Consider the following 21,550-nt stretch of genomic DNA (forward strand, 5'->3'; position numbering starts at 1 on the left):
GACTCCATCAACATTTTGCTCAATTTAACTGTTATAAACATCTATTTCTTTGAAAAGATTATTAATGATTTCTTACAACTCACGAACAGACACTAACTCATTCAGTAAACATTCAGCATTAATTTTAACATTAATATACGTGAAATAGGCTAACAAAAACAGTTATTCCGCCCTGGAACAGAAATTTTAAAAGCAGATATTATAGATTTCTCCTGTAAACAAAAAGTGTTACTACCTTCCCCGGTCTTTCCTACATTTTGCTGATAATACTTTTATACTTTTACTTTAGTAAAATTTTAAATGCAGGCCTTTAACTTTGAGTATTTTCGCAGCATGGTATTGGTACTTTTACTGAAGTAAAGGATCTGAATACTTCTTCCACCACTGATTGTGATTAAAATAACTGATGCAGATTCTTTGGCTCTGTGTGTGCACTTTGTTTCATCCACTTCTTGTACAAAATCTTGTAAATATATCCACTAAAGCTTTCTCTTTTATCATAAGTAAATGAGTTGAGTTGGTGGATATGAACACAGCATATTGTCTCACCACATCATCACCAGTTTGCCACCAGGAAGTCCAATTAAGGCGTCCACTGGGAGAGAAGAGCTCCATCTCCAGCAATACATGAGAGAATAGATCTCACGTGAGCCTAAATGAAATCCCTGTGACGCTCTCTTTAAAAATCAATGAGGTGTGAGATATGAAGCCCACATAATCTGCAACACTTTGTGGGTGAAGAAAAAACAACAGCCTTTAAAGTGGATTGTTTTCTCCCCTCCTCTCGCCTGCGCTTTATGGTAAATATCATGGGAAGGTTTCACAACCTTCTCATTGGCTCACAAGTCAGAGACCCCCATCATATAAAGCGAGAGCACCTCGTGTAGCAGCCTTTAACCGCTGCCAGGCGTTTTGGATCACACTTGGACCTCGACTTACCGGGAAAATACCTTTTTACGCACGGAGAGCGCGGAGAGGAGCGAAGGAAGAAGAAGAGTTGAACAGCCAACAGGTTTGTTTGTGTTCGGCGTTTGATGCGCAACGCGAGTTCCTGTTAGGAAAAGTTATTTAGACTCGCCTTTGCGCGTTTAATTTTAAGATTTCACTGAGTAATTAAAATTCTAACGCCTTAAAGTGATTTTAGAGAGAAGAAAATAGCAGTTTGATTCGTTAAAGACAAAGAATTTGTTTGAGATGATGCAAATCAATATAGCGCTCGTCTAAGAGGAGAATGATAGAGATATTTTTAACTCACTGGACACTATTTTGATGTCTGAATTGAGAGAGAAATGTGAGCTTCTTGGCTCCAACTTAAATGTTCACTCTTCACTGATGGATGAGCTGCATGGTTCAAGAGATTTGTGCTGAACTGAGCTGGAAAAGGCAACACAGGTTTAGTCTGAGGTTTACAGGAATCTCACAGGATGTTTTATTGTCACTCCAGCACATGTTCAACATGACAGAACGAAATGCGATGCTGAAGTCCTGGTGTACACTCTTAGAAATACGGGTTCTAAAAGGGTCCTTCCTGAAGGGCTGAGGTTCCGTTGCTTCTGAAGAACCCCGTTTTAAAGAAAGGGTTTGTCAAGAGTTGTATGTAAGACTAGGGGTTCCATTAGGAACACTTTTCATTCCATTTTAGAAGAAAGGTTTCTTCAAGAATTGCTGAAATCCTTGAAGACCTCTTTCATCAAGGGTTTTTTATACCATAATAGAAAAGGGTTCTCATTAGAATCCTCATGCTAGGTTCTAGAAACATAAATGTCTCAGTAGAACCTTCTGAGTGTGTTCTAAATAAACCCTTGGAATATAGAAAGGTTGTCTGTAGAACCCCCTGGGTGGTTCTTGTTCTTGTTGGCACCCCTAGAAGATGAAAAGGTTCTGGATAGGGCCTCCAGAGAGGGTTCTGGGTGGAACAATTACACAATTACACTATATAAGGATTTTCTGTAGAACCTCTCGTAGGAGGTTCTGGGTGGAACCTTTAAGAAGTGGTTCTAGGTATAACATTTTATGTTGGGTTCTAGGTAGAACTCTGTGGAACCTTTATAGAGGGTTCAAACAGGAACCAAAAAGGGGACACGCCGAAGAACCCTATATGGTTCTAGTTAGCACCTTTATTTCTAAGAGTGTAGCAATAGTAAAATCAGAAGAGAAAGACCTGTGCACTTTAAAAAACACAATCAACAGTAAAAGTATAAAAAGACTGTGGATAAATGTGACCAGCACAATAAATAATTACAGTAAAATGTTAAAAAAGAACAGCAGTAAAGTGAACATGTCTTATTTGAGGATAGATTTTTGGTAAACCTCTACAGAAAGATGTAATTCTGTTGATTTTGTCTGTGTGTTTGTTGTAGTTGGATGTGCTCTCTCCTCCTCATGCATCACTCTTCTGTTAACAGAGAAACTGCGAGCTGAGGCGTCTGAGTGGGCATGTGGCTGCTGGAGAAGCTCCGTAGCTCTGTGGAGAGCAGTGGGACACAATCCCAGCCCCCACAGACAGTAGAGGCCATTCCTGTGTCCGTCTATGCCAACGTCCTCACTCCAGACAAGATCCCTGACTTCTTCATCCCACCAAAACTGATCTGCTGCCCGCCAGAGGAGACTCTGGCACCTGAACCTCAGCCCTGCTCCATGCTGCGACCCTCCTCCTCTGACCACGCCATCTGCAGCCAGAGCCCCCGAGCTCGCAGCAGCAAGAACCCCTGCAGCCCACGCCTCTTCTCCCGCCTGCAGAAGTCAGCAAACCGTCACATCATCCAGATAGAGACCGCTGACGAGCCAGGCGCCGGAGCTTCGGACAGGGTCAGGGTCGACGTTAACACCAACGCCGACCCCCAGTCACAGACTGCGATGTCTCTGCCGTACGTCCCCAAGGCTCAGACCTCCTACGGCTTCTCCACCCTTATGGAGTCTCCTCATACCCGACGCAAGGAGAGCCTGTTCCACAGTGACCCCAGCAGCCCGCTCACCTCCCCGAACTCACAGAGGCGCTCTCAAGGGGGGACTCTTCTGGCTCCAGCGGACCCGAACCAGTACCGCTACTTCAGTGGAGGAGAGAGCGACACCTGCTCCTCAGCAGAGTCGTCCCCCTTTAACTCCCCTCTGCTGTCCCGCTCTGCCTCCATCCTACGCTCCATCACCCAGGAGACACAGGCCAAGGTGAGGACGGCTTCTGTAAGAGTCTGTGTTCATTGGGTGGCTTATATTAAAGTGGCCATATTATGCTTTTTGGGTTTCCATTTCCTTTAATTTATCATATAGTTTTGTGTTAATGCACCTGGTCTCCAAAGTCACAAAGTCCACGTCAAAGCAAGTTACTCAATCCTCCAGAAAGCACTGCTCCTGAACTGAACTGAAATGTCTCGTTTGTAATCCAGCCTTTGTTCTGTAACTTGGTGACATCACCATGTAACACATTTGTATTATGCACAGCAGAATCCTGCACAGGTCAAGTTCTGCAAGAGTGCACTCAGACATTTGGTGCAGCAGCTGTGAACCTGCAGCTGCATTTTTACCTGTTGCACAAATTTTTGACAGGTTATGTGGCAGGTAACTGCAGGCACCTGACCTGCTGCTGGACTCTAATGCAGAGCTAGTTTTCAACAAAATTTGGAATTAGTTTGGTGACTTAAAAAGACAGGCACTAAAACAGCATGTTTAAAACAGAAGGTGAACAGACGTACTGCAGCTATGGCTGATATGAGAAAAGTTTTTGAGCATGAAAACATATAAAACCTGTTCTAGTAGAAACCCAAAAAGGTTGAGCTTTGAAATAAATCACTTTAATATGCCACTTTAATGAAAGTGTTAGAAAACTGTGTCCTTGTTTGATTTACCACGAGGCGTCTCTCTGTATGTTTACCACTCGCTGTTTTTCTCTCTCCCTGAAGGTGTTTCGTGCCAAGCGCACTCTGGCACGCCACAGCTCTCTCTCTACTGATGATTGCAGCTCAGCTGACAACAGCCCCAACATGCAGCGCCGTCGCATGCGCTGCCCCCCCTCTCCCGCCTTCCGTGGATGTAAAAGCGGTGGCTCGCGGGGCGTGGTGTCGGACCTCCTGCAGCGTGAGCACACCATCAACCTCCACAAGGGGGGGACGCTGAGGCTGAGCACCCACTACGACCCGGAGGCGGCGCGGCTGAGGGTGCGCGTGCTCGCGGCCGAGGCCCTTTACGACAGGCAGACGGACGTTAAGAGCATCAACTGCTGCGTGGCACTCTACCTGAACCCCGGCAAGCAGCAGAAACAGAGGAGCACCATCATCAAGAATAGCAGGAACCCGGTGTTCAACGAAGACTTTTTCTTTGACGCGCTGCCCCGGGCGCAGGTTAAGAGTCTGGCCATGAAGATAAAGGTAGTGAACAAAGGAACCAGTCTGAGGAGAGACGTGCTGCTTGGAGAGAGGGAGGTGCTGCTCAGTGAGCTGCTGGCAGGCCTCTAGGGAGCACCTGTCAAGATTTCGGTGAAAACAAAGAGCTCCACGTCTTGAGGGGCCCTTTCTTCTCTGGCTACCTTTTCAATCCCACTCCACAGATCTGATAAATACTGGGCAGCTGAAAGCCTGCTGATCACGCTGAGGGGAGCTGTATCTTGCACACTGTGTCATGTACAGGGGTGTAGCACTAAATACTGGGCAAAACACATAAGCAGCACAAATCTTTTGAAATTTTTTTGATGTTAAACAATGCAAAGCTCGATTCCTGACTCTTTTCCTTCAATCTAAATAAAACAACTGCTAATACTAGCTTAAATTCTTAGACTGAGTTGCACCAACAAAAATTATATTAGTCTATGATTAATTCTAATCAGTTTAGCAAAACTAGGTTTACAATTAGTAAATCAAGGTTTAAAATGAGGCAGAGATCTGTTGCACAATTGAAAATTGATCTCACTTTTGTAAAATCCAGGTTTAGTGAAATTAGATTGCGTTGGAGTTGCTTTTTCACCCAAATTAAAATAAATAATAAATAAACATTTGAGAGCTGTCAGGAACTCTTGATATAAAGTGAAACATTATTTTTTATTGCTAGCTAGCTAAAAAGATAACAAAACATAGCATTGTAGGCTAGCTAGCTTAAATGTTAGTTAGCTGAGTTAGCCTGCTCATGATGGCTCAACAGAAAAGCTCCAATTTCTCCTTCGAGAAAAACTTGTCGGCCAAATTATCAGCTGTGAAAGAGTGAAAGAAAGAAGAAACACATCATCAAACTCAGCTGGGTTGAACCAGTCCCGTAACTTTCCTCATTTTCTTCAATTCATCTCAAAAGGCAGTCGTTTTAAAGTTTGGTACAACAATTTAAATTAATCTAGGTTTAGAATAAAAACTATACTGAGGTTTAAAAAGAGATTTAAATTAAATCTTTCTTTATTTTAAAATGGTTTAATCTGTGGTGCAACATAATTTAAAGTTAACCATGCTTTAATCTGTTTTAAAATTTATTCCTTGAAGGTGCAACCCAGCCTTAAACTGTCTTTATTAGATGCACGTACAAATAAATCTTAGTGCAGGAGTGGACTAAACCATTTTGCACCTTTTATGAGGGGGGAGAAGGTCTCAGAGAGCTCCCAATATTTTTTTTTTATTTAATATAAAGTTCAGTCTCTCAATTGATGTATTCAGCCAAATTAATTTTATTTATTTTTAAAATGTATTTTCAGGCATTTGAACGCCTTTATCCTGATAGGACAGCTGAAGGTGTGTGGGGGGGGATGATACACAGCAAAGGACCGCAGGCTGGCTGCTGCAGAGAGCTCAGCTTCAGCACACGGGGTGCACACTCTACCAACTGAGCTACCAGATTGCCACTACTCAGCCAAATTTAGTTTAGTTATGATTCTACTTTCTTAGAAATACAAAACTGCAAACGAAAACGTTTCATTCCTGGTTTGTTGAGAGCCCTGCGGCCATTTTGGGCCCTGGGTGGTCAGTCCCACTTTCCTCCTACAACAACGCCTCTGGTCATGAGCCTCTGTGAAACTGAAAGTCTCACAAGTTATCGCCGCTAGAGCTCAGTCCAGGTGAAATAAACAGATTATTTCCATGCTTAGCAGTATATTCGCAGTGTGAACAGTGGAACCGTTGTCCTTGATTGTGTATTTCTTTGTCAGTATTGAGTTACAAAAGGTGTTTCCTTCTCCGATGAGCATTGTGATGTGGCTCGGTATCATATCAGCTGTTGTTCAATGATGATCTTGTTTAATCTGGAGCTGTATTTTCTGTAATGCTGCAGTAATAGCACATGTGGGTTTTTGCACGTCCCTGTGGAAAACTAATAACGCCTCTGTGTACTGGAAAGAATTTATATTTGAGAATTAGATTTTAGCTGCTCATGGCTGTAACGTTAATATGACTGTTATCGTGACACTTATGAATAAAAATGCTAAACTCTCACTGATGCTTTTTCACCCCGCAGCTTTGTCTCAGTGATTTTGTCTTCTAATAATTCCTCTGGATCAGGGGCAAGCCCTGGGAAATGATTACAAACCCTCCTTCGCTCCCCCAAGCTTTCCATTTCTGCAAACAAGTCTAGAGGCTGGCTCCTCTGAGACGCACACGGGCTGGGTGTCATTTGCAAGGCTTTTAATCCCGGATCTCTGCATGCAATATTGTCTCCGTGTGCAGCCAAACTCCCTGTTTAATTTTAAAAACATGTTTGCCTCTCAGGCTGTCCTCCAGTGAGTTTCAGATTGTTATTAGGGATAGCAGGAGGGTTTAATCATGGCTCAATCACTCTCCTGAAACAAACGCTGGCATGCTCCTGCTCTACATGTAATTTATCGTTGCAGTGAGGTTATATCATCGCATGAGTGTTCAATATTTGGGTTGATGCATGGAAATGCGCTTGTGCCGAGGGAGTGAAACAAACCCTTGTCATGCACACTAATACATTTGTCATGCGTGCAGAGATGGTCCCACTGTGCGAGAAAGAGTTTGATCCAAGTGTGGATCTTAACCCCCCTCTACTGGTGAAACAACAGAATGACACTTCACCTCCCCCTCAGAAAAAAAGATTAAATTTACACCATTGAAAACCAACTTTTAATTGACTGATGACCTGCCCTGAGTGTCTCCTTCCTTCTACCCATTACAGTACACAGGGACAGGGGCTCCCATGACCCTGAAAAGGAAAGAAAAATACGTCTCATTAAAAAATGGAAACACTCTGAGAACACACTGTCAGGCTTATGCCCGAGGGTGATCTGCATTTGCTTATAAAGTACTGAAATAAGTCACCACAAGCACCCATGTGGGACACATTCATCTGTGAGCTTACAGAACATTCATTTGCCACAGACTTGAAAGCAAAGAGATTAAACTGGCAAAGAAAAATTAAGTAATTATTATTTTTTTGCCTCTGTGGACTTGGCAAAGCTCAGTAAGGCAAATTACTGTAAAGTGATAAAATACAGTAATAATCTCTGAATTAAGTAAACCATTAAGCACTTTTATACCGTTTTTTTTCTGTTTCCACTGACACTAAAGTCATTCAAAATTTATTTTCTCGATCAGTGTCTTAGTTTTAATAATGGGCTCCTGCATGAGAACAGCATTTTCTGCTGAAGAAAGAGCAGTTTGGGGCAGTAGTTCCTTTTCTGGTGCGACCCCGTCCTCAGAAGACACAAAGAAGGTTTAGGTTCACTCTTTATTTCCCCCCTGGACATCTGCACCTCCAGCAGGGCCCACCCTCCGGTTTGGGGTATTTCACAAGAAAGATTCTGTCTGTTCGATTTCCCCCTCGCTCCTCTCGGTGATTTGAAGTCAGCGAGGCTCAGCTGGAAACACTTGATGTCACGTATTTCTGCACATCAATCAGGATCTTGCAAATTTTATAATCAAGTTGATGGGTTAAAGATTTGAAAGCAAAATTTCAGGGGCTTTAAAAAAACTTTAAGAAGTTCATTTCTGCCAGTGTGACATAAAAAGATCCTGCCAGTCATTAAAATGATATAACAAGAGCATCTCTCAGAAAAGGAGTTAATATCTCAAAATAATGAGAAACTGTCTCCAAAAATGAATTTGTGTCTCAAAATAATGGGAGACTTTTGCATAATAATGAATGAATGAATTTATTTATTTCAAACATAAAAATAAAAAACAAACAGAGTTTTAGCATCCAAAAAAACTTTTATTTCCCTGCCCCTTTCTCACTTGTATCATAATATAATAACCTTGTATAATATAATATAATATAATATAATACTCATGCATTACAAGATGTAATCTACTTAGTTACTTTTAAAATCATAGTTGAGTACTGAGTACTATTTGAATTAATATCCATTCTAGTAGCCAATAATGTGATCTGATTGCAAACAGACCAATATATATTGGTCTATAAATATAATATAATATAATATAATATAATATAATATAATATAATATAATATAATATAATATAATATAATATATAAACAACTATCTCAGGTTTATTTACAGCCCATAATTCAGAGTTTATAAAATAAATAGAAACCATAATAAGAGAGTATTTCAAAATAGTGACTTAGTGGAGGAAGTGTCTCATTATTTTTACACAGAAACTCATTGTTCTGAGATACCAATTGATTATATTAGAAAGTTTGTCATTATAATGATTTACTGGAGCCTTTTCTTCCTTCACATTGGAGGAAACTGACTTACAAAGTCATGAGGTACCTTCAAATTTGTTACAGCGATACTTTTCAGCAGAGTTTTGGCAGTCAGGGCAGCTCTCTCTGTGATATTGACAGAAGTAATGGAGAGACTTTTTCAAGGTTGAGCTTGAGATGACACCCAGGCAATTTTAAATTCAGCACGGTAACATTGTTAAATTTAAGTGAGAACAAGAGAACAAGAAATGTGCGCAGTGAATATCACACCATTCATCTGACAGAAGTTTAATCTGCCCTGAATTTCCTTTGTTCGTGACCGCTGATACATTTGTTTAATCTATGAAAGTTTTAATGTGCATTATATCCTACATTTTATATAAAAAAAACTTGAATTTGCTCAAGGCTGATTTTTGTTTCCACTCCATCTTTCAGTTCAAGAAAGAAGTGAAAATGATCCATCTAGATCTTGGTGATGCTGTCAGCAAAGCAGAGGCATCATGACATGAAACCACTACTCGAATCCCCAGAACTGAACCTACTGCCTGAATTTTTATAACACGTTCTAACCCAACTTCACTGCTCAACTCTCATCAGCGGCTGCAACATACAGCACACCACACTGCACTTATGCATAGGAGAGTGGGTAGATGATTTTTCATTCTGTGGAGAGACACAGGAGGAAACGTCGATATCCACATTCCAGTGAATGTGAGGTCCCTGGTGCCCGTGTTCGGCTTCATGCACGTCAATATTCAAGTCGATAATCTGGCAACTGGCTCTGCGTAGGAATGTGATGTTCACATCAGTCGTGTGTGCCTCCAGTTCGTTTCCTCATTGTTATTCACTGTGTAGAAGTTTATTTGATCTATACATCTTCTTCAGTTTGTTTAGTAGCGTGGTTCTATAGATATGATTATCTAATTATCTAATGCTGGTTGCAACAATGATACAGAATCACCTAAATGATGTGTTATCTTCCCTACATTACAGAACAGTTGATCCACCAAACATAACCAAACAATAAAAGAAAAGAAAAGAAATAAAAGAAAAATACATTTCATTAAAAAACACTCTCAGGCTTAATGCCCAAGGGTGATCTGCAGCCGGCTTTATTTGCTTATAAAGTACTGAAATAAGTCACCACAAGCACCCATGTGGGACACATTCATCTGTGAGCTTATAGAACCTTTTAAGTAATGAACAAACAATATTAACAATGCCGTTTTAACTGTGCAGAATGGTTTCGCCACCTTGTTATTCAGCACCCTTTTAACGTGACGTGACTGCAGAGGCCCGCCGCAACAGATGATGTTTGCTCACAGTGCAGGAGGCCTCGGTGTCAGGTTACTGACTTTATTCATTATTTATGCTTTCCGTCATCTGTATAATTTAGACCGAGGCTGACTGTCTGAAATGACGTGTGGCGTCAAGTGATGAGCTTGCAGTTTACAAACACCTCGTCTCACAAGGCCCATTAGGAGAACCTGTGGCGACCCTGAAAGATGCACAAAACTTGAAAGGTTGTATCTAGAGGAAGTGTTTAGTTTGTCTGTTCTGGGCTACTGTAGAAACATGGCAGTGCAACTTAACAGCCTGAGTGCACCCACACCCTCTAGATATAAACGGCTCTTTTTAAGGCAACGAAAACATAATTCTTATTAAAACACATTGCAAATACATACTTTTCTATGAAGGGGAAATATTTTGTCATCATGGACAAATATCCTTGTTTTGCAGTTTTTGGATAACTGCACATAAGATGAGACTTTCAGTGCTTTATCAACTCCCACTGTCAGTTTCCCATTTTGTCCAGCGATTAATAATTTACTATTTGCTATCATTTGTCATGACAGTGTGAGTTTCAGTGTTCTATTCTGGGATATCAGACACTGAGAACAATATCAATATGACGTGTAATATTACTTTCAATATTTTGTACAATATTACTTTTTGATATCACTGCCAATATTACTTTCAATGTACTTGCCAATACTACTTTTCTATTTTTAGCTAATTTTAGTTTATTATCTTTTTCTTTCTTTTTTCTTTTTTTTTTTTTTGCATTTACTCCCTTTTTCATTTCATATTTTTTGCTCTATTTTTTAAAATATATTATTATGTACTTTTTGAGCAATCTCTGTGACAAGACTTTTCTTCTGGATCACCAAAACTATATCATCGTATTTTAATATCAATAAATTAATCTAAACTGAGTGTCTTTCTGAGGGTGTGTTTGGTTTGAGAGCCGGGAATCAGCTGTCTCTCCCCGTCTACATGTGAGGCAGGGCTCCTTCTTGGTTAGAACCACTATAACAAACGAACCCATCAGCTGGTAGGTCATTTAACTCACATGCACCATGGGAAATGTAGTTCTTTATAGAGTAAACCCGCGTATTGCTCGACGAACTTGCAATTCCATCAAAACTACGTCACCCACAATGCCCCGCTGCCATCGTAAACATAGACCTGTCAAACAACACAAACGCCATCTTGACAGCACCCTCAAAATGGCAGAAAGATGTGAGCTAGAAACCGAGTCCAAACTGAGACTCCTGCTCTGTGCCGTGTAAAAACACACTCGACAGTTGGTCTGTAAACGGGCGGTTATGGGGTTGGTGTCCAGCTCGGCAGCTCAGAGCCTGTAAAATGGACATAACGACGGCGGTTTTCAACGCGGCCAGAGATGGTAAGCTGAAACTTATCCAGAAGTTGCTCAGCAACAAAACTCCAGAGGAGCTGGAGGCTTTAGCCGAAGAGAAGACACAGGGAGGGACTCCTCTTCTCATAGCCTCCCGGTACGGACATTTAGAGGTGGTGGACTACCTCCTTGAACACTGTAAAGCTAATGTTGAACTCGGGGGGGCGGTTAACTTTGACGGCGAGACCATCGAAGGGGCTCCGCCGCTGTGGGCAGCCTCCGCGGCCGGTCACCTCCCCGTGGTGAAGACGTTACTAAAACATGGTGCCTCAGTCAACAACGCAACACTCACTAACTCCACCCCGCTCCGAGCCGCCTGCTTTGACGGCCACCTGGAGATCGTCCGCTACCTGGTGGAGCACAGAGCCGACATGGAGGTGGCCAACCGCCACGGCCACACCTGCCTCATGATCTCCTGCTACAAGGGCCACAAGGAGATCGCCAAGTTCCTCCTGGACCGCGGGGCAGATGTCAACCGCAAGAGCGTGAAAGGAAACACCGCCCTCCACGACTGTGCTGAGTCAGGCAGCTTGGACATCATGAAGATGCTGCTCAAGTGCAACGCCCGCATGGAGAGAGATGGGTATGGGATGACCCCTCTCCTCGCTGCCAGTGTCACAGGTCACACCAACATTGTGGAGTACCTCGCCCACCAGCCCCGCACCTCCAGGGAGGAGCGGATCGATGCACTCGAGCTCCTCGGGGCGACGTTTGTGGACAAAAAGCGAGATCTCTTAGGGGCGATGAGGTACTGGAGAAGGGCGATGGAGCTGAGGCAACCAGGGGACAAAGCTGGGTCCCTGGCCAAGCCTCCACCTGGTCCTCCTATCCCCGCCTATGGGTGTGCACAGGAGGTGAGCACAGCAGAGGAGCTGGAGGCGTTGATCACAGACCCTGATGAGATGAGGATGCAGGCTTTGTTGGTGCGAGAGCGCATCCTGGGACCCTCCCACCCCGACACCTCTTACTACATCCGCTACAGGGGAGCTGTGTACGCTGATTCAGGCAACTTTGAGCGCTGCATCAGCCTGTGGAAATACGCTTTAGACATGCAGCAGAGCAACCTGGACCCTCTAAGCCCCATGACGGCCTCCAGCTTCCTCTCCTTTGCTGAGCTCTTCTCCTTTGTTCTCCAAGACCGCGCCAAAGGCACCCTGTCCACCCGCATCACCTTCCATGACCTGATGACTGTGCTTGGGAAGAGTGTCAGGGAGGTGGAGAGAGCGGTGGCGCAGAGGGAGAACCCACCCGAAGCTCCTCAGTTCACCAAAGCCCTCTCCATCATCCTCCACCTCATCTTCCTGCTGGAGAAGCTGGAGTGCAGCCCGGAGCAGGAGCACCAGAAGAAACACACAGTGTACCGCCTCCTGAAGCTCAACCCTCGAGGTCGGAACGGCTTCACCCCTCTCCACATGGCCGTAGACAAGGAAACCACGTCTGTGGGCCGCTACCCCGTGGGCCGTTTCCCCTCGCAGGCGGTGGCGGCGCTGCTCCTAGAGTGCGGCGCAGACGTTGACTCACGCGACTGCGAGAACAACACGCCGCTGCACATCGCCGCTACCAACGGCTGTCCGGAGATAATGGCACTACTCATGAAGGCCGGGGCTCACTTTGACGCTAAAAACGCACAGAGGAAGACAGCCTACGAGCTGCTGGATGAGCAGAGCAGCGGGCACCCGGCCCTTTACCCCCTGAACTACGTCACCCTTCAGTGCCTGGCGGCGCGTGCGATTGAAAAGCACAGACTGCCCTACAGGGGACTCATCTCCGAGGAGATGGAGAGTTTCATTGAGCTGCACTGACTTCCACTGACGAGGCCCCCCCTGCACTACTCCTCCTGTCGTCCCTCATAACTTACTGTGACCCACCAGACACCCCTCTCCACGCCATTCTCCTCCATCTTTGTCTCCTTTTGACTTCTGCTTCGCTCCTCATGTCAGACCAAACCATAGCAATAAACATCCAGCCTCGGGGCTTAAATCTCTGGCTGAGATCTGGTCAGTTATCGCTTGATTCTAACATTAGATTTTCAAAGTGATAGTTGGTTTGTACTGCTTTTTAAAGGGACAGTTCACCCCAAAATCAAAAATATGTATTTGTCCTCTTACCTGTTTTGCTGTTTATCCATCAAGATAGTTTTAGTGTGAGTTGCTGAGTTTTGGAGATATCAGCCGTAGAGATGTCTGCCTTCTCTCCAATATTCAGTAGGCCTCATAGATCAAAATGGTGCCTGACTGGTGGCACTCAAAGCAAAACAAAAATTATGCGTAGATCAAACAATATTAAATGTGTTTTTGCCCACTCAACCAAAGCTCTATTTCCACCGCAGCATATTGCATATTCTCTGGCAGCATTACATAGCCTATGAAACATGTCTGACATATTAAACATGTATAGACACAAAGAAAGACCAGATAACATGCAGGTCACGCTCATAAAAATAGTCTCTGTTATTTCAGATCTATATTTGATAGTAAATTGATACATTTCTTCACATTAATCTCTCTCCAGAAATCATGACCCTGTTACTCAAGACAATCCACAGACCTTGTTGTGAACAATTTCACATGTAAACTATTTACGTTCCACAGTAGAATCTCCTGGAACTACTTTCTTTCCTATCCAACAGAAAATAGTTCCTACATGACATGAAACCGCTCACACCAGGTCTGTGGATTATCTTGGGTTGCCCAGTGATTATTTCTGGAAAGAGACTAGTGTCTATATATTAGTGTCATTTAGCCTATTATATTCAAGACAAGGCAGACATCTCTATGGGAATCTAGATGGAGGAATAGCGCTGCATATAAGAGGATAATATGTATTTTTTATATTGGGGTGAACTGTCCCTTTAAAGCTGGGTGAAATTTCAACTTGATATAGGCTTTAATGCATTTTTTCCCTCCCAGTAAAAAGGAGACTTGCAGTATGATGGTGCTTATGTGTGTTTGGTGGTGGCTGGACTGTATGAAAGAAGGCTTTTCGTGTTACAGGTAGACGGCATCTGATCAAACAAATCAGATAACATGCATGAAACTGAAGAGTGAATACGGTAGCTCACTTGTTGCTGTGCAAAGTCATTCAGAACAGATGTGTTTGAACAAACTCAACCACCCAAACTTTGCTCGTTTGCTGGCTATTTTTCGCCTGGTTCTGCTTGTTCACACATACCATCTGCTATGTTTCTTTGAGGCGGAAAGGTGTTGAATTTACTGTGCCAAATGTCAGCCATGGAGACATGCTCTGTTACAGACTGTTAACGGGTGGCAAAACTAACTTATCTTTTTAATTATAAGCCGAGGTAAGGTGAGACATGAGATACATTTTTAGAGGATATTTGATATTTCAGACTGATGACATGCAAAGCCGTCATTTTGAAAGACTTCTATGAGACTGAGGATGAGTGGTTAAGAGCTGGTACCACTGTTTGGCTAACACTCCTCAGTCTGCAAACAGACATTTATCAACAATTTTTCCAGCAAAAATTCACTACATAAACAGATTTTACATGGGATTATTCTTCCATTTTACATGTTTCATGACTCAGACCTGGGGCTGCTTCACTAACAATGAATTGGCATCTTCTGGATTTCTGAACCAAGAATGTCTTCTTAAGATTTCTGCCTACGTCCAAATGAACAATTTTAAATTAGAGCCTCAAAGTGTGCCTACATCCCTCTTCTGGGTTATGTCAACATCAGCAGAGATGTTTAATTCACTGTCAGGGAAGCAGCGTCAGAAACAGGACATTTTGTGATGATAACAACAGAGCTCAAGCCCTCTTGTTTGTGTCCATTAGAAGTCTGTCCGAGATCATGTGTCAGTCCTGTTTTGGAGTGAATTTTCCCTTTAACCTCAGATGCAGCTTCACAGATGGCTCCCGGGCCATTTCTGACGCATCTTAGTCTTATTTTTAATAGTCTCTTTTGTTTATCTTGTGTCATCATGAATGTTTTATTTGTTTGACTGTCTGTGCTAAGCACCGCCAAGTTGAATGCACACTGAGAGGCTCTAAAATCCTAAATAGACAACTTTAACATTCAGGCTATGAACAGTCGCTGCCTTTCTCTTTCTCAACTGATTCGTTTAACCGATGATAACTCGAGAACAAAAGTGTGTTGGAGATACTTGAATAAAATTCAGTGTCGCGACATAATCTGTGGGTCATCTCAGTTTTCTTGAGTCTTTTCTACGTGTTTGCAATCTTACTTGAAGCTGCAGGGTTCCTGCACCTTTTCAAAAGTCAAATTCAAGCACTTTTCAAGCATTTTATATTCATATACGTATACTCAAAATAATTTAACTTCTTCATCACATTAAATCAGATGTTATTGTGCTGTTAGAACCAAAAAACATCAAATACAACCTTGCTTAGCCAATGCCTGACTTATTTTACTAAACTTGTTTTGCCGCTAAACTAACTTTTGCATCTTATAAATTATGAATGTCATCATAATTTAACATTTTTAACTGTTGGTTAAAGAAAAATCACAGAATTTGCCATCCTAGTTTCAAGCACTTCATCCAAAATCCAAGCACCTTCAAACACCACATTAAAATTCAAATATTCTCAAGGATTTCCAGCTCCTTGTGTTTCTGATTCGGAAGCATTAAAGTGTCTGAAAATTGAAAATTAATCTCTCTTTCTGCGCTCCGATTTGTCACTAGTTCTTTAGCTTGAGTGCTGTTGTAGCATTTGCATTAAGAGCATCGGCATACATATTTAGATGGATCGAAATGGTTGCGATAGCGAGACATAAAAGCCCTGCAACCCCATCTGAGCAGCCACATTCATAAAATGATCTTATTTAGAAAGTGGAAGACACTGTATTTTCAGTGTTGCATTAGAGGAGTATTAAAAAATAATCAGCACCCACTTAATTCAGCTCTTTATACCAAACATAGGCTCTCCACTGCTCTGCTCACATAAACCTGAGGACACTGAAATAAAGCATAACAGAAACTCGATCTTTCTGAGTCCTGCACTCTTAAAGTATAAATAGAGTGCAATTAACGTCACTGCTGCAGGGCAGTGGTAGAGACAGGGCACTTACCCTGCTAATTTTAGGGATCTTTTGCCCTAGCTTCAACTCTGAAAATGGGAATACTGTAATGCTATACAGTCAGTCAGGTCACAGTGTGACTGGCAGAGACAGTACACAGACAGACAACAGAGACGGCATTATTCTGACAGGAAACGGAAACAAGAAGAGGATTGCCGGAGAGTTAGCTCAACCTAAAATATTAAATAATCTGCCATTGTTACTGTGCATTAAGGCTGTGACTGTGACAGGTGTCACGCAGTCAGCGCAGAAACGCCAGCTGGTAAAGAGGCATTCAAGTCCGTGCGACAACGCGTGTCCACCCTGTTAACAAGATCATAGATCCAAGAGGTCCCTTATAGCTGACCTGACCTCTGACCTTTTCTGTAAAGGGTGCGAGTTAGTGCTGGTAATCATTATGTCTGGACATAAATTAAGGTATTGACATTAAAAAACGCACTTAAGATGTCAAGAGGTCAAAGACACCTATTAACAGGGTTTCTGTGGATCCTTAAAAAGTAAAAAAAAAAAAAAACAATCTGAATTTTACACCTTAAAGGCAACATTTTCCTAAAAGAAACAACATGAGACCCTGTCCTTTGCCTGTATTTCCTTACTTTCTCATTATTTTGATGTGCTCCTTTCTGGCACATTTACGAACAAATCTTCTCACTCCACCTTTAAAATCTCTTAAGATGTCTGAATTATGATTTTGATTGGTCTTATACATTAACGTTATGTTTCTTTTTTTTTTATAAAGCTGCATTAATTTCGGTTTCACTTTTAAATGAAGAATTAAAAAATGAAGCCAGCATGATCTCCAGTGGATTTCCTTCATTCTTTCACATTTTTTTTTGCCATTATGGACATGAAATAGGCCTAAAACTGCTTTCATAAAGGTCTTTTAAAAAAGTCTTACATTTAACTTGTTTAAACTTTGTATAGTTGTTGATGTTGGGATAAAAAAGAGAAGATGTCTCCTGTGCTACATGTAGACAATAAGAAAGACATCACCCTACTTGTGGGTTGTTCTTTGTGCTCTTTGTGTCATAAAGTTAAAATCTTCTTTTTCTCTGCCAACAAAAGGGACTTGGCAGAGAAATACTGACATACCTGATGGTGGATTCATGAGCTTTTTGTGTTGATACAAGTAAATGCAGCATCACATAATAGCAAGTTCCCACTAGATGTCACTAGCAACAAAGAAAATCAATCAGAGGGGAAGCCTTTGTCCCCTGAAGACCATGTGAAACACTCCAAAAACTGTAGCTTCCAATTACCATCAGAAGTGGTGGCAGTTGGTTAATTTTCCTGTCTCTTTCTCTCACTCTGTCAGGCCGTCTTTGTGTCAGAGAGCCGGAAAGAAAGAACGAGTGGTCGAGAAGGACTTTTAGCAAGCTATTAGGCAGGGCTGATATGCATTTGTAAGACATCTGGCTGAACAGAAAGAGACCCAGGCAGGGCAGGGTTGCTGCTGACGCCGGGCTTGTTGGCAGGAGCGCCGCGCAGGGGGGTCAGCAGAGACGTTAGAGCAAAGCCTCCTTCACGTAGTCCCGAAGCGCCGTGCCAACCTCCAACACCACGGCCCCAACACCTCACAATCTGCCCTCGTGGCTGTTGTTTTTTGTCACGTTGTGTGACCTAAATACCACCAAATCTTAAAAAAAACAGAGGCCTGTGTTTGCCTTCGTAGCATCTTTTAGGATTAAAAGCATACAGTAGGTCTTTGTTATCATTTTCACAGATTTTTTTTCCATTTCCATTCAAATATGATTGATTACAAGCATTAGCAGAGAAGAGGCATACAGTTCATTTTCTCTAGTGTTTTACATATTGTTCATTGGAGCTGTAACAATTAGTCTCCATTTCGTTCATGAAATAATCGTTTCATTCATTTTTCAAGCAGAAATGTCAAACCTCTGCTGTTACCAGCGTCTTCATGTGACGCTTTTCTTTGTCATGTATGATTGCAAATGAAGAGTCTTTGGGTTTGGGGCTGTTTTTTGGACAAAAGAAGCAATTTGAAGACATCGCTTTGGTCTCTGGGTAATTGTGATGAGTATTTTTCACATTCTTTTAAACATTTTATAAACTTACTGATAAATCTATTAGTCGTAAAAAATAATTAGCAAATTAATTGAGAATGAAAATGATTGCTAGTTGCAGCCCTGTCATTCGTAACACAGGGTGAAGGTCAGATACCTCAATTTATTTCATTCAGTTTCATCAATTGCAGTCCACTTGTCCTTGTTTGGAAGGTTTTTGCCTTCAGACATTTCCATGTGATGATCTCTTGCTAGCAGCCCAAAGTTTATCAAGGATTTTGCCCATATAAAATGACAAAAAAGCAATTTCTATGTCCTTTGTCTCTTTGATCTCTTGCCAATGTGATAAAAATTAATGGACAAACCCAGAAAATACGTCTGCTCCACATTAGGAAGGGAGAAAATCTAAAAGATGAAAGTGTATTTGGGGCAACACACTTAGATAACCTCCTTGCTATGAATGATTGATTAATATCAATGACTCTACCCTCGTTAATATAAATGGGTAGGACAAAATATTCAACACAGTTAAACGGCACCACAAGCTTAACTCCTCTCTGAATCAGTTAGGGGAGACCGGGGGCAACTGTAACGGGGATGGCACTTACTCTGCACACGCTCAGTGGGATTCTCTCTCTGCCACGTGGAACCGGAGCAGAATCATTTCACCTCAGCAGATGTTTTTAACAAAAGTATGTCTGTTCAGTGTGTTTCCACTGCTGACTAAAATTTAGATGACTGTGAATTTAAAATTAGATAAATTAGAAACATGGAATGAAAACACACGGACATTGTAGCTTCAGCCGCTAACGTTAGAGGGAGGAAATCGTGATGTTGCAAAACCGTTGGGTGTGTAGTCTTTCTAATTATGCGTCTTCACAGTCTTATACTTCAACAATGTTAAGACTAACAGGAACTTTTTTTTTCTGTGGTGGTGCGCCAGAAGGGGAGGGACTTCACCTCTCTATACAGGCCTTGACAGGCCTGTGTTGCTTAGTTACAGTTGCTAATCTATGATTGGGCAGTTGCTGTTCAGAGGCGGGTCTTAACAAAGTGTCAGTTGCCCCCAGGCTCCCCTATTAAATTATAACCTTCATGAAAATAAGATTAATTGCAGGTCTGTTGTATTAAACTGCATTAGATTTAGCTACTGAGTGTACGTATCCAGTATGACAAATAACAGTGAGGCTATTAACTCACTAGTTAACCTACCTCAAGGTGTTATTAATGTATTCCCATAATGTCCCACAGTGAGCTGTGTTTTCCCTGCTATGTTTCAGAGTGTCCAGCTATAATTTAGTGAGGGAGTTCTGCTCTGTAGGAGCTGCTGTGGAGCTCTCTGGCTCTGAATTCCTGCCAACAGCTATAATTAGACACTATATTATGGGAATCTACGGGGTTTCAAGGTGCTTATCTTCATTTTAGCCCCTGAGGAGCAGAGTGGAGGAAAAAAAAATCGGCCACCAATACACAGGAGCAAAACTGTCACAGCAGCAGCAGCCACCTCTTTGCACCAGTCAGCGATCCAGAGAGCTGGAGCTGGAGGAGGTGTGTGTGCAGGAGGAGGGGGGGGGGGGGGGGGGGGGATGCGGTGGGTAATGGGGGTAATAGGGGGTGATGGGGGATACGGTTGCTATTGGAGATCTTGCCTGCATCACGTCATGTGTTAGAGGGGGGGAGGGCTCCGGTGTGTGTTGGAGAGAGAAAGGAGAGATAGAGCGGGGAGGGGGAGGAGAGGAGAGGGAGGGAAGGAGGAGGGCATTAAGGAAGAAGGCAGGGAGTATCAATGACATCAACCAGCAGTATCTGAGGGCCGCCCGACCAGCTATGCTCTCCCGACAAAAGGGCTGAGGAGCAGCCGTGACCCGCTGCGTTCCCGAGAGGTCGGTCGGTCGGTCGGTCGACAGCAGCCCGGGCAGGGCGGTGTGTGTGTGTGTGAGTGTGTGTGTGCGCGAGAGAGAGAGAGAGCGGCGGGGGAAACGCCGGCGATGCGTGCATGCATCCTCCACAAAGGCAGACCTTTCTGTGAGTGGAGCTTCTGCTGCCACTGGATTACATTTATCCCCGCTGTTTCCGAGGAAGCTTCCAGCTGCAAATCCACCCACATGAATCTCGCAGACGGCAAAGACGACGGAGCGCTTCCTACCAAGGTAACCAGCATCTTTACATCCTAGATGTTTGCAGCCGTTTGCACCCCACCCAGACGGGTTATTTTCACCCCTTTTAGAAGAAGAACTAATGAAATGTCACCCTCCGCCGGGGTGAAATTTCACCGCTCCGCTCCTTTGCGTCCCTCTTTCATCTGAGCATCACTTGAGACTTTGTTTCAGAGGTTCGGGTGAGACTCAGACCGCTGGGCTTGTGCAGAGAGAGCAGACCAGGCTGGTTGGCAACAGCGCTGCTGCCTGTGAGTGCGCGTCCCCCTCCTCCTCCTCCTCCTCCTCCTCCTCCTCCTCCACCTCCTCCTCCTTATTGTTGGCTGGGCAGCATGAGGGACCGGGGCAGCAGACTGGCAGCACAGCCTTTGTTCCTCATCCACTCTCATTTAAAGTGGCCCTTTTACTGATGGCCCTTTAAAGCACCCTCCAGGTGTAATGGGTCTCCAGTGAAGACAGATTTCGTTAAGTCTCAGCAAAGAAGAAGAAGAAGGAAAAAAGACAGTAACAGTGTAGAACAACGCATGAAAAAATAAATCCTATAGCTTTGTCAAGGATATTTAAAAAGAGGACGCTCTGAGGGCTGTGACTGATGTGTCAACGAGGCCACAGCAAAGTAATAATCCCATCATGATAATGTCATGAGGGGGCTACCAGGCGTATTATATTAATGTTGCAACTAAATTATTTCCAGTGACCATTTTCCTGATTAACTGATTGGTTGTTTGGTCCTTAAAATGTCACAAAAAATGAGAAAACAATGTTGATCACTGTTTCCCAAAGCCCAAGTTGGTTTCCTCTAAAGACATTCAGTTGACTGTCACGGAGGACTAAAGAAACCAGAAAATATTCACATTTGTGGCACTGCAATCAGAGAATTTGGACATTGATTTTCAAAATAGCTGGTGATTAATTTGATAGATGACAACTAATCGACTAATCGTTGCAGCTTTAAATAGTAGTGTAGAACGATGCATAAAAAAAAATGAAGCACCTCCATCCCATAGAATTGT

At 42.9% G+C, this 21,550-nt stretch overlaps 3 protein-coding genes across 3 annotated transcripts in view; all 3 read left to right on the forward strand.

Moving 5' to 3' along the window:
• The first annotated feature begins 774 nt into the window (after window positions 1–774).
• Window positions 775–5,287, forward strand: LOC146317520 (C2 calcium-dependent domain-containing protein 4C-like). The gene is made up of 3 exons (XM_084732270.1): window positions 775–1,012; window positions 2,406–3,165; window positions 3,897–5,287. The coding sequence occupies exons 2-3, from the start codon at window positions 2,437–2,439 to the stop codon at window positions 4,446–4,448; spliced, it is 1,281 nt and encodes a 426-aa protein (XP_084588396.1). The 5' UTR covers window positions 775–1,012; window positions 2,406–2,436; the 3' UTR covers window positions 4,449–5,287.
• Window positions 5,288–11,048: 5,761 nt separating this feature from the next.
• On the forward strand, window positions 11,049–15,450 carry fem1a (fem-1 homolog a). Its single transcript, XM_084732565.1, has one exon. It carries the CDS (start codon window positions 11,243–11,245, stop codon window positions 13,094–13,096), a length of 1,854 nt encoding a protein of 617 aa, XP_084588691.1. The 5' UTR covers window positions 11,049–11,242; the 3' UTR covers window positions 13,097–15,450.
• Window positions 15,451–20,121: 4,671 nt separating this feature from the next.
• The window catches only part of ptprsb (protein tyrosine phosphatase receptor type Sb), a 103,092-nt gene continuing 101,663 nt past the window's right edge, over window positions 20,122–21,550 (forward strand). Inside the window, exon 1 of the mRNA XM_084732154.1 lies at window positions 20,122–20,531. The gene's annotated coding sequence lies outside the window, so the exon portion shown is untranslated. The remainder of the gene's footprint in view (window positions 20,532–21,550) is intronic.

Source organism: Lutjanus erythropterus, chromosome 12 (genome assembly GCF_056507025.1).
Source record: "Lutjanus erythropterus isolate fLutEry1 chromosome 12, fLutEry1.hap2, whole genome shotgun sequence".
Lineage (NCBI taxonomy): Eukaryota > Metazoa > Chordata > Actinopteri > Lutjaniformes > Lutjanidae > Lutjanus > Lutjanus erythropterus.